At 54.0% G+C, this 16,022-nt stretch overlaps 5 protein-coding genes across 5 annotated transcripts; 2 read left to right on the top strand and 3 right to left on the bottom strand.

The window, feature by feature from the left end:
- Positions 1-1,386: 1,386 nt before the first annotated feature.
- On the bottom strand, positions 1,387-4,756 carry N0V89_001011 (uncharacterized protein; the record flags this gene model as incomplete). Its single annotated transcript, XM_056209828.1, has 4 exons — positions 1,387-3,628; positions 3,706-4,079; positions 4,130-4,347; positions 4,453-4,756. The coding sequence occupies 4 exons, from the start codon at positions 4,754-4,756 to the stop codon at positions 1,387-1,389; spliced, it is 3,138 nt and encodes a 1,045-aa protein (XP_056076650.1).
- A 2,106-nt stretch (positions 4,757-6,862) lies between these two features.
- On the bottom strand, positions 6,863-8,384 carry N0V89_001010 (uncharacterized protein; the record flags this gene model as incomplete). Its single annotated transcript, XM_056209827.1, has 2 exons — positions 6,863-8,119; positions 8,181-8,384. The coding sequence occupies 2 exons, from the start codon at positions 8,382-8,384 to the stop codon at positions 6,863-6,865; spliced, it is 1,461 nt and encodes a 486-aa protein (XP_056076649.1).
- A 518-nt stretch (positions 8,385-8,902) lies between these two features.
- N0V89_001009 (uncharacterized protein) lies at positions 8,903-10,108 on the top strand (the record flags this gene model as incomplete). The annotated part of the gene is made up of 1 exon (XM_056209826.1): positions 8,903-10,108. One exon carries the CDS (start codon positions 8,903-8,905, stop codon positions 10,106-10,108), a length of 1,206 nt encoding a protein of 401 aa, XP_056076648.1.
- Positions 10,109-10,452: 344 nt separating this feature from the next.
- On the bottom strand, positions 10,453-14,483 carry N0V89_001008 (uncharacterized protein; the record flags this gene model as incomplete). Its single annotated transcript, XM_056209825.1, has 4 exons — positions 10,453-11,118; positions 11,169-11,911; positions 11,959-14,382; positions 14,435-14,483. The coding sequence occupies 4 exons, from the start codon at positions 14,481-14,483 to the stop codon at positions 10,453-10,455; spliced, it is 3,882 nt and encodes a 1,293-aa protein (XP_056076647.1).
- A 663-nt stretch (positions 14,484-15,146) lies between these two features.
- On the top strand, positions 15,147-15,698 carry N0V89_001007 (uncharacterized protein; the record flags this gene model as incomplete). The annotated part of the gene is made up of 1 exon (XM_056209824.1): positions 15,147-15,698. One exon carries the CDS (start codon positions 15,147-15,149, stop codon positions 15,696-15,698), a length of 552 nt encoding a protein of 183 aa, XP_056076646.1.
- Between the last annotated feature and the right edge of the window lie 324 nt (positions 15,699-16,022).

The raw sequence follows: 16,022 nt of genomic DNA, 5'->3' as shown, positions 1-16,022 counted from the left end.
TCGAAAAGGATCCGCCACAACGTTCACACCTCCACGCCGACCGTACTACTCCGAGTTGCCCTTGCTCTCCGCTTCATAAACCCTAGATTCTTCGTCTAAATTAGTATCCAGCAGAAAATATTCATTAGTCCTACAATCAGACTCGTCCCAATCTTGGTCTTCTAACTCGGTCGGATCTAACCACCACTCCAGGTAATTTTCTCGGTTTCCTTCAAGCGAGAAGGATGAGGCTGAGCATATCATGGTTGGGCTTGATAGATATGGATTCTGCCGCTCCCGAATAATGTGCTCTAGGGACATTTAACGATTGCGTCGTCGGTCACCGGACTTGGCATATAGCGGCGAAGAAGATGTCGTGAATTGAACTTGAATTTGAGGGAAGAACGGCAGTAGCGACGCCGTGGTAATAATCACATGTCGTAGCATTTAATTCACGCAGCATACTATCATGCGACTTGGAGCAACACTGCTGGAAAATGCACGTCTTGGTCCATTAGCGGTCACATACCCCTCTCTTCATGTTCATGGCTTGCCTTCCCACAATCTCAATGCGCGCTCCGCAAAAGCTGGATCTCGCCTTCAAGATTCTTTAGCTCCACATGGAACCTGATCAATAAAAACACCAGAATCCCTCATCTAGCCTGACAGTCTAACGGATGTATCCATGCTGCACCTACCTAAACACCTCTTGCCAACCGAGACCTCCTACTGCCGCTGCATATCATGTTGTACTATCTATCCCTTCGATCGTAGGCCTCATGCACCGGAAAAGGTGGATCTCACACGCATTTGCGAGAGTGGCTGGTGCAGACCAAGCCTAGTGCAGGGCATGATCATCTCTAGTTTATCGACAGAATGAGTGTTTTGGCAGGGTGGTGATGTGGAAGGGGTTCCCGAGGTGGTGACGTGGGAGAGGAAAAGGAGAGATAGACAGAGGAGAGGGATAGGGAAACTTAAACCAAGGAGGTGGGTAAACGGCAGTTTTCTCTAGGGCATTGCGTACTTATAACCCTCACGCAGCGCACAACTCTATCAGAATATAATTTTCTTGAACAGTATCTTATCTTCCTTTCTCCGGGAGACATAACAACACCCTGGGTATAAAGTCGCTCCGCCTTCGAAACCAACGACGTCAACCACCGTAATGTACATACACATGATCATGACAAATTGAAGATTGCCCCAACTCGCCCGCTAATGTCGCAGGAGAAACCCGAAATCCCAAAGGAATGATGCAGCAAAAGAATGAGGGAAAACATAATGTAAAAGGAAATGCCATCATATCATGAACCATCCAATACCGTATTTCAGGGCAGGAGTAAGGTGTCGAAGCGCATGGGAAAGCTCTGGCTAACAGAGTGCCGAGGTGTTTCCACCGAGAAGAGCTCACATGCTGCCCTGATAATCCGGTACCAGCATCGTGATGCACTTGCTCAACAAATTGCACGCCTCATGCAACAATTCCCACCTCGTCTTCTTGAACATATCGCGCATCAAGAGCAGCAGTCCCAGACACGCGTTTCTATCCGGCATCTTGGCCAGGTCGTCCGGAGCGCGTACGCCGCCCACACGTTGCAAGAAGCGAATCATGTCCGTCTCCTTGTCTTCGTACGTGTCCAAAATGTATTGTTGTTTCACTGGTCCGTCGAGCGCGTATCCGTACGACCATACGATGAGCGTGGCGAAATAGAGGACCCACGGCCGGTTGAGTAGGAAGTCGTTGCGGGCGGAGTAGTTGAAGCGCGCTACGGGTGGTTGCCCAGTTGCACCGGGTCCCTCGCTGATCATGACGGCCGACAAGAAGCGCAGAGCGTAGAAGGTCGCATCTCGTGCTCGAGCCGTTGGTGCCCAGTGCTCTTGCATCCGCTTCCTGGCACCGTTGGAGTCGATGTTCGTGATGGAACGTCCGAGCAATCGATTAGCACCGGCATATATCTGGCAATCCACGATATCCACATGCATCGCCATATGCGCTAGATGATGCAGCACGGTACGTGACTCGAAGATATTGTCGTCGGCTGCACTGTTGGAATAAGAGTGCGCACTGGGCGTGGCGGATTCATCGGGGTTCGTAAGTGACTTGTCAAAGTCTTGTTTCCAGAAGTCGAAGGCCCGTGTCAGTGAGCCTCGCCATTTGTCTCGACCACCGAGAACTGTCGACACGCCCAATGAGCTTACTTGTAGGTCCCGCTGGTTCATGTGCCACGATACGCTGAGCAGGCCTGCCATGAGGATCGTTCTGCCAAATGAATTGGTCCTCACTGTCTGACCATTGAGAGTCTTTTTCAACCCGTCAAGGAACGTGGTGTGTTTGAAACCAGAGGAATGCAGGTTCGCCTCCACTCGCCCGACTTCCGAGCTGCTTGTTGCTGACCAAAGAGCCTCGTCGCAAGGTAAAGGAAGGCGCATCTCGTGAGCCACCATCACTGCACTGTGACCGAACATCGTAGCATGGATGCTGTCCATGACAAAAGCTGCGAAGGCAGCCCTCCTGGTGGCTTCGTTGGTGATCCAATGATTCCACCACTCGTCAGGGGTGTTAACGTGGCTACCTTTACTGCTTGAGCCGCTCTGACTTGGAGGAGAGTCCATCGCAGATCTGCCAATGAGCGAACTACCTCGCCTCATCAACGTAAGCGTGGTTGCATGGTGAATGTGCGCTCGCTCGTGGAGAGGACGCGTAGAGTACATTTTCTCGAAAATTTCAAGGAGCAACAAGGCCTGAAATACCCAAAGTTTTGCTGGTGGGCGGAAATCGGCGTCCATGAAGATCTCCCAACGCAAATGCCAGGCCAAGAAATTGGATAGCTGTGCGCACGATTGTGTTGCTTCTTCACCCACTTGGCTCTTGTCCAAGCATGAAGCGCCCAGACACATGACACACAGTAGCAAGAGATCTGGACATGTCGATGCGTTGAAAGTTGGCTTGTGCAAGATCGGGAGTTGCGGGTGGAAGTGCAACCAATAGGCACCGATGTACTGTTGCATCATGTGTAGACTTAGGACGTGATCATTCCGCTCCTTGTCGCCTTCGAGCAAGTCTTCCTTTTGCTTCTTGACTGGTGCATGGTCCGTCTCATTGAAACGGCATATGATCAGGTCAAGCAAGTCTTTCCGCTTGTCTTCTGACAAGGCCGTTTCTGGAAGCGAGGTATCGAGAATGCTTTTGACAGCCATAGGGTGAACCGGTGGCGGTTGGTTGTAGGAGATGTTAGTTACCAGTGGGTCATAGTTGAAGTACGGTGCTTGTAGGCCGATCTGTGACGATAAGCCGACGTTCGAGTTCGAACCACCTGGACCAGTCATGGGCGAGGCGCCGGGACCGAATTGCGAGTCGTTGAACAGCCAAGCCGCGAAGTCGTCTGCCATGGCAAATGGAGATCGACTGTAACCTTCACCGCCAAACATGGGTATGGCATACGAAGGCGTTTGTTCCATAATAGCTTCCGACACACCGTTCATCCTAGTGTCCGTCGCTTCAACACCGTTCATGGGGGTCTGCCCCGACGTGCCGTTGTAGTATTGGTTATCCTCGGTTTTCGGAGCAGGGGTCGTGTCCGACTGATGGGGATACTCGGGAGGAGGGAGTGTTTGAAATGGCGGGAAGTTCGATTGTTGCTGGTAGCCGCTTGCAGAATTGGGTGGATAAGAGTTCGAGGCAGCCGAGGGTGGGTACGATTGGGTGGGGTTGCAGCCGAAGTGTACGGCGACGACGAGCCGTACGACGACAGGTTGGATGTCTGGGCGCGCAACTCGGGCCGTTGATAGTGTCCGTTCCCCATGTGGGGAGAATTGTGGTGCGACGTCTGCCCGCTCCCGAAGTTTCCAAACTGGGAGGGGCGCGGTGGGGGTGCAAAGCTCCCAGCACCCCGGGTCTGCAAGTCATAGGGCTGAGGCTTGACATCAGAGTTGCTGCGATACGATTCGTCACTCCCTGCCCGATGCAGAGAGTTTTGTCGTCCCATGTTCGATCCCGGCGAGTGGTAGTTGGGCGGCGACATTTGCGTTGCTGCCGTGGGACCTCCCACGGAAGACCCAGGCGATTGCAGTCCATACCTTTCCTGACCTCCCTGGGGCACCTGTACCGAATCAGCGAGTTCGTAGCGAAGGCACAGCTATCTGAACGTACCGTAGGAGAGTTCTTTATAGGCCCAAGCTTGTTCGTTTCGTTCTTGTTCGCCATAGCTGCCGTCACGATGGGATTGAGATTCTGCATGAATGTGTCCTTGCGCAGCAATTGCGAGCCCCGCGCTGTATGTCTCTCTTTGTGCCGCGCGCATAGATCTTGTCGTACGAAGGAACGGTGGCAGTCGGGAAAGTCGCAGTGGTAGATCTGTTTGGGGTTGTCTGCGCTGGTCAGCAACCACACCTGTGCAACGAGCCAGGAGATAGAACGAAAGCCAGCAACCAACTCAGCACAGCCGGTTTAGATGATGAGAAGTGAAGACATACGGTTCAGCTGGTGCCTGTAAAGATGCTCTGCGCGCGAATAGCTCTTGCCGCAGCCTGAGTGCGGGCATTCGAACTTCTTGTCGAGCCCTTTCCTGCTCCGCCGCCTCTTTCGCGACCCGCCTGTTCCCTCTGCGGCATCGTTGCCGTCGCCAATGTCGCCGTCAGTGTCGTCTCTGTCGCGCCGGCGGCCTCTGTCCTCGTCGCGATCCGGGGAAGCGGGGTTGTCGACGGCGCCACTGCTGGTGTCCATCTTCTGGGGGAAGTTCTGGAGCTTTCCAAAGTCGGAGCCTTGCCCTGCATGCATTGGTAGGATTTGCGCAGTCATCGAGGGCAGGATGGATGTCTGCAGAGGCAGAGAGACGTGCTGGGCGTCTCCGGGCGATGGTGGGTACTAGGGCCGTCTGTGTCGCGTCGGCGGTCCTCGACGTCGCGTGGGCGGCTGAGTATGGCTGGGGTTAGTTGCGACACTGAGGCTGCGGTTGCACGAGGGCTCAGCAAAAGCAGCGTGTGGTGGGCGATCACGGGACCGAGAACCGGTGGTGCTTTGGGGGTCAGGTTGTCGCGGGTCGGCTAAGGTGGGCTGGCTGGCTAGGCTAGTGCTTGGTTGGCGATAGGGTGCGCGGTGCCTCGGGCACGAATGAGGTCGGGCTGGTTGATGAGCTGCAGGTCAGTCGGGCTGGTTGGGAGGCGCTCTGGCTGCGGATGCGCCCGTGGAGCGGAGCCGGCGGAGCGTGTCGAGGTGTGGTCGCGGCGTGCGATGGCACCAAATTAGGAAGACGTGGGGAAGAGACAGAGGGGTGCGGGAGCAGAATGGGGGTGGATATCTCAGCGCGAAGCTACTCCCGGCCGCTATGTAAGCGGCGTGAGGAGGAATGCTGCGCTGCGTGCCGGGAAGCCTGGCTCCAGATGCAAAGCCGGCGCCGTCGCCCGTGAGCCGTGTGCCCTTGAGTGATGTTCCGCAGTAGCCGCGATAAAGACCCCTGGCGCCCGGCCTGAGGCAGCAGACTCCCGATCGCTGAGAGCGCGCGGAAGAGGGGTAGCCGTCGAGCGTGGCCGCCTGGCTGTCCGACTGACAGCAGCGGAGGCGACGCAGGACTCGAGCGTCGAGGCTCGCTGCAGGCGGGCCGCCAGCTTTCGAGCACCTGCAGTCCAAAGTGTGGAGTAGCGAAGCCCTGGGCAGACGCGGCGTGGGATGAGCGACGGCGCCGTGGGGGGTGCGCGGGATATAATCCAGCGACTCCTTGTCCAGACGGCTCCAGGCAACCTCGCTGGCATCCTCTCCTCTGCGCCTGTGGAGACTGGAATCGCAGCGTGAGCGAAGGCACGGCAGCAGCTGCAGTCGGGTCTCGCCGCCAACATGCGTATGCTCCACTACCAACCAACCCAGCCGCGTCGTATCCACCACCCTCCAACTCCAACGTCGACGTCACGCGTCTCCCTACCACACCCAACCTGTCCCATCCCGACGACGCTAGTGGGCGCGACGTCAGCGAAGCGTGTTGCATCTCACCTGTGCCTTCTTCCTCGACGCCTTTGCTGGCCCGCTGGCTCTATCCACGCAGCTCTACAACTAATGGCATCGTCTCATCGCACGTCCCTTCAGTTCCCGAGCCCGTCTCATTGGTTACGCGCCGTCCCCTTCGGCCCCCTCCTCCTCACGCCGCACATCGATCCGTGCCGCACGCTCGCCAATCAGACTGGCCTACCCCAGATCATGGCGTCCATCACGTACAGCACGCCAAGCCAAATCTTCGACACCCGAAACCTGTGTCCATGCACAACAAAGCAACTCTGCTTTTGCTTGTCCACATTTTCGCACTGTTGCCCGCTCGACCCTGCCAAACGTGCTTGGGAAGGAAGCCCCGAAGCTATTGTGTACAGATAGTGGTCTCACACTACCGTGGTCGCACAAAAGCCGTTCGCGTGCTACGTGTCCCGCAAGCACGCCGACCGACATCCAACGACGTCTGTCACACCGATCACCTCCGGCCCTTCTGTGGCGCACACTCCTCGCTTTCGGGTCTAAGCCTCGACTTCTGTCGGCTTCCCGAATCCGTTCGACTGTACGTCAAGCCGACTTCCGCATCGTCATTGCCGTTGTTGTTACACGTTCCCGGCCTATACGCCCTTCACAAACATGCATCACGCCACCAAGTGGTAGCTGAATACCATCTCTGAAACACAAGCCAGAGCCATCGACCTTACAAGGCCCTACGATTACATAATGCTAACAAGAATGCCCACTCGACGAAGCAAACGCTGGATATCTCTGCACCTCTTAAACAACCCCAAACCTGCGTCTTCGGAGACGATTCGTGTCCTCTGTTTTCTTCCCGTCGTAAGTGCTATGATTACATGCCAGAACTCCTGGGTTCGTTAAGGTTTCAATAGCGCATCTTGTTGCATGCTGCTACTCGCTTGCGGTAGCCTTATCCTTATCCGCAGCCGCCCCTTCCTTCTCGTCCATCTCCGCTTTCTCCGCTTCCCTCTGCTCTGGTGTCGCGTGCGCTTCTGCCGTAACTTTGTCCTGCATCTCCTCGTCATTTTCTGCAGGTGCTGCAGGACCACTTTCGTCACCAGCAGTAGCCTCAGGTTCCGCCGTCGTTTCCTTGGCTTGCGGCTCGTCATCTTCCTCGCTGTTGTCTTGCCTTTCCGGCTCTTCAGTAGCGTGAGACTCATCGGCAGCTGGAGCCTCGGGTTCCTCTGTCGCTTCCGATTCGCCTCCCGCCTCTCCGTCCTTTGCTGGCTCCACGGCGCCTTCAGCAGGTAGCTTCTCTAAGACTGTCGCAGCAACGGCGTCAGCACTGTTTTCATCTTGTGCCGCCAATCCCTGCTTCTGTTCTGGCTCCTCCTCTTCGTTCTCCTCTAATACTGTTGACACCGAGGTTGCGCTCACCGATGGCGAATGGCGGTGGCGCTTCGTCGTGCCAGCAGTAGATAGCGTGTGCTCCCCAGCTTCTATCACGGAAGTATTCTCCGAGTCCAAGAGACCGGGTCCTGATGGTTCCCGCTTTAGTATCATTGGCGGAGCTTTCGATGGCTCCTCGGAAACGTCCAAGCCCTCGGCTTCTGGTGGTATAGTGTAATTGTCCTCTGGTATCAGGCCGTACGCGTCGCACACCGTCTTGAAAAATATGTACAGCCCAGTCCTTCCTTCCACTTTCCAGAACATGTCACGATGTTGGAACCAAGCGTGTGCAAAGATCCTATATACACGTCTGAAAATATTAGTAAGATTTCTTTGCTGTTGGTGTTGTGTAGTCTGATCGGTGCCCATGGCGAGTCGTGAAGGGAAGTTCTTGGGCGAAGTCAGGGTGTTTGCGGCCCAGTCCAAAGTGTGACAGCAGTAGTCAATGGCGCAGCAACTCTTAGGTGGATCGTGAACTGCGCAGAGGTACTGCCATTCAGAAGCTCGCATTTCGGGGCAAGTAGTCGACGAACATGGTGGGCTGTCCGAGAATAGGGCGATAATAATGGCATTCACTTTCTGTGTGAGGAAGCGGCAGAGCTCGTAGAGCCACAGTGTCTTGTCCACATTGTCCGGCGGCGTTGCTAGCTTTTGTGCTGTTTCTCTGTCAACCGCTGTTGTGGTGTCCGCCCCGATGGGATGTGTGAGGAAGTTGTGTAGCGCTTTCAGATGCTCTGTTAATTGGAATGCGGAGTCGATCTGCGCATTCGTCAGCCTGATGTTGCGATCTCTCTGCGTTGCGCTCTGCCCGGCAGCATACCTCTGACAGCTCTACTAGCGGTGGGCCCTCTGTCATGTCCTCAGCCTTTTTACCTGGCCGTATCCGCCTTGACGCGCCATTGTCTAGAGAGCTGAAGAGCTTCTGTTGCTCTTCGGTCGCGGGGAGCGGAGAGAGCTGATCTTCCGCAATCGGTGGCGGGCTGGGGAGTCGCGGAGAGCTCGAGGGCGAAGGGGCAGAAGCCATTGTAGGCGCAGCAGGGCGAGTAAGGGTGGAGCAGCGAATAGCGCGCGAGGAAATGCTGTTTGTTGTCGGCCGTCACAGTTGCCAATGCGGAATCGAAGTCGCAAGCTCCAAGCGCGCTCACAGTGAGCTAGTGCAAGATCGGGAAGGCGCGTTTTTAGCCCACTTCTATCATCAACGGAAAGGACCACCAGCACGCAACGTAAAGCAAACCACAAGAGAATACTACTGTAGAAAAGCACTCAGGTGTAAGTACGGCCTCTGCACCGAAATACGCTGTCCAGTACACGTTCTGCAATGCGTCTTGGGGACAACGTAAGGGACATCCGGAATCGAGCTTTCACTCTTTCAGTTTATTGTTCGTTTCCCTCTCTGTGCAAAACTCTTCCTATTGTTTCCCCCTAGGATAAGTCGTTCATTCCTAGGCCAGGACTAACTTATTACAGTGTTTCACCTACCCCCAAAAAAGCTTCATCCTTAATCCCGAGGTCTAAACAAGGTCACGAGCTCACCCATTCACCATGAGTAGCGACGCCTCCGATGACGAGATACCTAATCTCATAGAGCCTCCAACCAACGATAGTGACGAGCCCCCTTCTTTAGTCTCAGCAGATGAACAGCCAACAACGAAAAGAAAAGTCCCCATAACAATAATAACCGGCTATCTTGGCGCGGGAAAAACCACGCTCTTGAACTACATCCTCACCGCCTACCACGGCCATAAAATAGCCGTTATCCTCAACGAGTTCGGCGACTCCATCGACATCGAGAAGCAACTTACAGTTTCGGACTCCAACTCAACTTCTGCGGAGAAAGTGCCGTTTGTACCGCTGGCGAATGGTTGTATTTGTTGTAGTGTAAAAGACATCGGCGTCGCCGCAATCGAGAACCTCGTCAACTCCACTAACGACTTCGACTACATCCTTCTGGAAACCACCGGCCTCGCTGATCCCGGAAACATCGCGCCCTTATTCTGGCTGGACGAGGGGCTAGGCAGCTCGATATTCCTGGACGGAATTGTGACGCTCGTGGATGCGAAGAATTTACTGAAGAGTCTAGACGAGGGATATGGCGATGACGCCGAGGCGCTAGAAACGAGAAAGAAGGAAGAGGGGGACATGCATGGACACAAAGGTCCGCTGTTGACGACTGCGCATTTGCAGATTTCGCACGCCGACGTCGTCATAATCAACAAATCCGACCTTGTCTCGCCAGAGCATTTGAAGAAGGTGGAAGAAAGAGTGCGTTCCATCAACGCCCTCGTCAAACTGAGCATCACAACGAAAGCTCAGGTGCCCATGCTGGAAGGTTTTATTCTTGACCTCCACGCCTACGACGCCGTCTCCGTATCTGATCTCTCGTTCGCGAAAAAAGGACATTCCCATCTCGACCCTTCAATCTCTACTTCTACCATTATCTTCCCTGCTTTAATGCCTTCCCAAGTAGAGAAATTTGACAAGTGGCTCAGGACTGTGTTGTGGGAAGATAAACTTCCTGAAGGCCACGCGCATGAGAATTTTGAGGTGCATAGGTTGAAGGGGAGGATTCCAGTTAGGGAGGGGAAGGTGTTGTTGGTGCAGGGTGTGCGAAATGTGTATGATGTTAATGAGGGCGCGGACATGACGGCAGAAGATAGCAGTGCGAAGCTGGTGCTAATTGGGAAGGGTGTTGGGCAGAAAAGGTTTGAGGAGAGTCTGCTGGACATGTTGGGGTCAACAGAGGGTTAAGAACAGAGAAGAACGACTTCCAAAGTGTGGTTATTTGTCGAACCTTCCTCGAACTTACCTGGAGGAAGTAGGGTGCTTCAGAAGGGGAACGTCCCATTCGGAAAGATTTTGAGCAATCTTACACGCACTAAGCTTTGCTCAACTGACTACCTGACCACGCTATGCTTTACTTCCGTCTTCCCCTCAGAACGTACAAATCCCTACCTAAATGTACATCAGATGCACACCCACCCCAAACGCCATGCCCTCCCCAATCTCATTCCATTCAAACGCCGCGCGCTGGAAAACAATTCTCTTCACCACAAAGCAAGTCATATTACAAGATTACCAATATCACCTCTTCCTCACCTCACGATTTCATCCGCCTTTTCCCGGATAATCCTCAGCCTCTCCACCCACTGTGCATCATCCGCTCCGCTCCCCGCCGGCACGAAGTCTCCGCTTTCCATGACCACCCGTAGCAGATCTGACAATCCGAGCGCGTTCTCTGTGCTGCCAAAGGGTTCCCCGGATCGCCTGCTGTTCTCCCACCACCTCTCAACCACGCAGACGAGCCATTTGGCTAGCAACTTTCGTCCGTTGCGGCTGTTGAATGGATGGTCCCGTGCGTACCACATAGCCTCTAGTACGCTGACAAGGTTCTCGAAGGGTGCGTGCAGCTTGACGAATATGTCGATGGGCCATGCAGGTGGGTGGGCGTTGTCGGCGTCGATGTTTCCGGAGGGGCCCTGGCGGTACTTATCGACGTCGTATTGGAGGAGGAGTTGGAAGACGTCGGAAACGGGGAAGATGTTTTGATTGGTGCCGACGCGGCGACCAAGGGTCTCTGTTTCAATGGCAACAGATTCCCAGGGTGAGGCTTTACCTTCGGCGACGGCTTCGTTATGGGTCTGCTCGATAAAGAGTTGCCAAGTGTTTCGGATTGTGGAGAGGTCACGGAAGTCGGCTTGGTGGAAAAGCAGGAGACTGATGTTGTAGTAGCCAGCTTGGTCTGCGTAGTCATTGAAGAGCTGAAAAGGTGTTAGCCGCTGCTCTAGAAGCTGTAGCGTTAGTTGCATACCTCGTTTACAGATTTCACGGCACCATTGAGGTCTGCGAGCACTTCTTCCCTACGTGCGCCTTGAAGTCGCTTGTCGCTCTTGATCTTTTGAAGAAGGTCGTCTTGAATGTTTCCAACATCGAGATGGTCGCTGATATTCCGTAGTAATTCTTGCCGTGACTGTCTAGTCCGTGTGCCGCTGTCAGAGAATCCAGCTATACGGGTTGATGCGTTCGCCTTTGCGCGAGAGAGATACTCTATACGTTGCTCAAGCGTCAACTTAAAGGTTGGGCTTTTGGCAAGCTGAAATTGCACCTCCGCAGCACCAAGGTAGTCATTGTAATGTGCGTAGTACTTCCACAGAAGATCTGCATGGGCGGGATTAGTTTCGGAGCTCCGCTTCAGGTATTCCACCACATAAGGGCTGCTGATCTCCAGAAGGCGCTCTGCCCAGCTTTTCTCCATGTACCAGTCATAGAGGAAATTTTGGAAGACTTCGTCTTCCGAGTTGTTAATTTGGTCGTAAGCCTCTTGCCTACGACGGCCGGTTTGTGACATCACACCATCCTGCTCGGCGTTGGCTTGAGCACCAGAAACTTGATCCACTGCTTCAATAACCTTGAAGACTAGCTTGTAGCAGTTTGTGCGTTGTGTGTACGGAAGTTGTCGTGCGTCGCCGCTGGGTTGGCCATCCTTGATCCAAGAAAGAGCCCGATTACCGCGATCGCGCTCCTCGGCGACCTTGAGCGCAAGACGAATGGCCCCTGGTTATTGGTCAGTCACTTTCAAAACCAGACAGCGTACTTCTTACCTGCATAGAATTCGAGCTCGATATACTTGTCCACCGCTGCAGACAAGTGCTCCATAGTCAGGCTCTTGGCAACCTGCTCAAACAGCCTCAGACTATCGTTCAATTGAATGCGTCCGCGTTCAGCATTTGCTCCCAAATCAGCCGCCTTCTTCAGGTTTTCAGAGGCCTTGAAGATGACCACATCGTCGGAGCTACAGAAACTACCACACTTTCTCCGCAAAGCTTCCGCAACAGTCTCGACGTTCGATCCCTTGACAATGTTGTGGTTGACGATGGCCTTGACCAGTTCCTTAGCCAGTTCCTTGCCCTCGCTGGACGCGAAGAGCGCATGGTATGTGAGTTTCCGCGTTTCCAAGCGCACTTCTGGGGCTAGTAGGAGCAGAATCTCCTCTAACCGCTCCTCGAAAAGCACTAGACTGAAAGCGATACCTTCTACGATATTATTGATCATTTGCAAAAGATTTGTCAAAGCCCGGTTCTCGCCCTGAAGTTCCACCTCTTCCCGCCTGGAACTGACCCGACCTAGAGCTTCTGGGCCAGCTAGTCCATCGATGAAGGTCTTATTGTCGTCAAGGAACTGCTGTAGTCGAATGAGGGAGCGCTGTATGTCCTGGAGCTTGGTAACCTTATGATTGGGTGCCAGTACCGGACCAGTGGGTGTTACTGTTTCTCTAATGATAGGTGTATCCCATATGGAGCGAACCAGTCGAGCGACGTAGAGAGCAATACCATCGTGGCGGGGTGAAGGTTGGACGTTGTCTACGCTCAGTCCTTCCACGGCAGCAGACTCGGTAATCTGAGGCTTTCCGCCGTATTCTATGAAAGCTTTCCGTGCCACTTCGGTGACTTCTGGGTCAGTGATTAGAATAACTCGGGAGTCTGCACCAACGTCCGTGCCTTGTCCACATGCTACTGCCAAAGCCGTTGAAGCGGTCTCTGTGAGCCCATAATGTCTCGCAAACCGGCGCACATCCGCTTCAACACCCTCTGCGCCTCCTCCGTACCGGATGATAGCCGCAAAGGTATCTACCAGTCTCCGTCGGCGCACAGTCTCCACCCCATAATGAGTCATGACGGCGAACTCTGCAGCAGGGGCATCAAACTGCACAGCGTATTCACTACCAAAATGGCCAGCCGAGAATGGAGGGGTGACCAGGCCAGCGTCCTGTAGCTTGCCTCTGAGTGTGATGGTTTGACCGGATTCTGTGAAGCGGGCGTCGCGTTCACTAAGCAATTGCCCGGTGTGCGCGGAGGATATGAAGAGCTCATGGTTAGGGTTGGTCGGATTTTTCTCGACTGCACACAGGAATGTCCCAGGCGCGTATCGGAAGGTAGCCACTGTCTGCGTCAATATCCTGGAATCGAATCCAATAGGGGTGCCGCCTTGATATGGTTGCATTTGAGTACTCGTAGCATTGGGTGGAGGGGCTGTCTGCGCATCATGGGATACCGGAGGAAAGCGAACGTGCATGACTGCCATGTTGCTCGGTGCGCCTGTAGAATCCCAAGTACCAGAAGTAGCACTCATGTATAGCCGGACTCCCGTAGAGGAAGTGAGCATGAGTGATACGGAATCAGCTTCAGAAACCGCGATTGGGTCCATGCCTACTATCCTGAGATTGTCCAAAGCTGGCACTTGACGGATTAAGTGGCTGACCTGGCCCCTTATTGTGCCGAGATCGCGTTTGATGACATTCTCGAGCGCCGTGAATGTGCGCATATGAAAGACCTTGACGGTACTGTTCGTAGAGAGCGTATAGAGGAGGTTTCGGCTGTCGTCAACGATCATTTGCGACAGACCCACGGGCGCAGCACGCTTTCCAAAAGATATGCTCGGCAGTGGAATTGCAACAGACGACGTGACATGATTCTTCTTGCTGCAGCGATTCGAAAACCACTTCTCCTCTTGTTGGTAATTGAGTTCCCAGACATCTTCGGTTGCACTTTCGCCAAAGAAAATGCGCCCCGTCTTGGCTGAGCTTGCAATAGCAGTGACGTTTATCCCGCGGACTGATACCGACATGCCTGTACGGTAAAGGTTTACGCCATATACGCCTTCAGGTCCAGATTGACACTCCACCGCGATGAGGTGGATTTCCGCAGTGGTTGCAATGACCAACAACCACGAAATGCTGTCAACAAACACCTTCGCGCGCGGTTTTACCAGCTTTACGCAGGTGATGTTGTCTTTCAACTCTTCGAAGCCGATCAATTCTGGGTTGCGCGCCGTGTAGTCCCACAGGTATAGTTGGTTGTCGACGGCAACGTAGGCGTGATTGATCTCCGCGAATAGCCCCATGTCCACGCTCATCTGCATCTCGTTGACCTGATCGTACATGCCCTCGGGGTGTTCGTATGAACGTAGCTTCTGAAAAGGCGCCCATGCCTGGCCTGTGGGTAGTTCGTATTCGCCGGAGACGCCCGCTGTATAGTGTCAGCATTTACTCAGGCCCTGTTTGTGCGCATTGTGACCTACGTTTCGAGTATGCCTCGAGTGGTGGATATCGATTATCATTGTCGAGCATGCGATTAATGGCTTTGGCAGCGAGCTGTATTTGGGACGGGGATGGGCGTGGGCGCCTGTTGCTGCTGCACAGAGCCCAACGAAAAGGGTGGCGGCCTGGCGGGGGTCTGGGGAAATGTTCCGGGGCCCTGTCGCTGGGGAGTTGCGGGCGGCATGTTAAGAGCCATCGCGAGCGGTGGGGGGAGCTCCGCGACAGTCGGCGTGGTCGAGGTGTAGGCGGAGGACGAGGTTAGGCGCCGCGGGTCATAAACATTAGCTCAGCGCGAAACTAGCCGACGCGTGTGGTTGAAAGAAATGCGCGCCGACCTCGAAAGAAATAAAGCGCGGCAAGGAACAATTGCGGCCGTGAAAGAGCTCTGGGCGAGCTTGGTGTATTCAAGAAAACATTAAGGCCACGCACGGACGCAAGCAACAGCTCGCTCCAGTAGCGCGGTCTCGACTTGGCAACCTAAAAAGTTACCTGCATCGTCGCATTGTTGTTGCGCAATGAATAGATACATCCGCAAGCTTTAATTTCAGCGTAAGAGTTACCCTTCCAGTTTTTTTCGTTTGGCAATTGCGACAGTCGCTCTTCTTGATTGCACAAGAGCAATTCGAGACCATTATTGCGACACCCTCGAGCAGTCCAAGACCATCTACAACAACACCTTCAAAACCGCGCAACATGTCTTTCTTGTGCCTCGCCCGCCCTACCCAGGGTCTTCTCCGCCAACCCCTCCTCCACCGCACCTTCCTCACCACGCGTCCCCTCTTCAACCAAGCCTCCATCCTTTCGACCCTAAAACCTGAACTCATGACCGCCATGCGCTCCAAAGACAAGCCCCGGCTAACCGTCCTCCGCGCCCTCCTTGCCGAGATCACAAACGCCTCGAAGACCTCCAAACCCATCAGCTCAGATGCCACCCTTTTCTCCCTTCTCTCAAAACAAATTAAAGCGTCTCAAGCGGCGGTGGACGAGTTTGCGAACGCGAAGAGGGAGGATTTGGTAGAGAAGGAGAGGGAGCAGTTGCTGGTGCTGGAGGGGTACTTGAATCAGATTGAGGTTGTTGGGGAGGATGAGGTCAGAAATGTGGCGGAAGAGGTTGCGGGAGGTTTGGGCGCGGGAGCAAAGGTGGGGCCGGTAATGGGCAAGGTTATGGGCAAGTTTGGTGGTAGACCCGTTGATTCAGATCTTGTGAAGAGGGTGGTAGAAGAGGTCGTTGTGCAAAAATTGTGAGAGGGATAAGGGAGTGAAGTGAAGAGGAAGGAGCGGGCAAAACTGTAGCAACACCACAACCGGGATACACATCTTGTAAAACATGTAATACCGCGAATGTAAGATATCTGTCTACATGAAAGATACCCACCAGAGATAAGAAGGGAACTCAACCAGACCGTTACGTTGAAGAGCACATCTCTAAATACTCTTCCCATAATGCCAAACTTTCACACATTCAATATCAGGCGCCCTGGACACTAGCAAATTACTACGTCCAAAGCATTACCGCAACCTTTCAACTTGTAATCCTGGCCTCGAAATGCAATCACGCCGCGACCCTCG

This window comes from Didymosphaeria variabile, assembly GCF_027946475.1.
Source record: "Didymosphaeria variabile strain IMI 356815 chromosome Unknown scaffold_1, whole genome shotgun sequence".
Classification (NCBI taxonomy): domain Eukaryota; kingdom Fungi; phylum Ascomycota; class Dothideomycetes; order Pleosporales; family Didymosphaeriaceae; genus Didymosphaeria; species Didymosphaeria variabile.
This window is presented reverse-complemented; position numbering and strand designations above follow the sequence as displayed.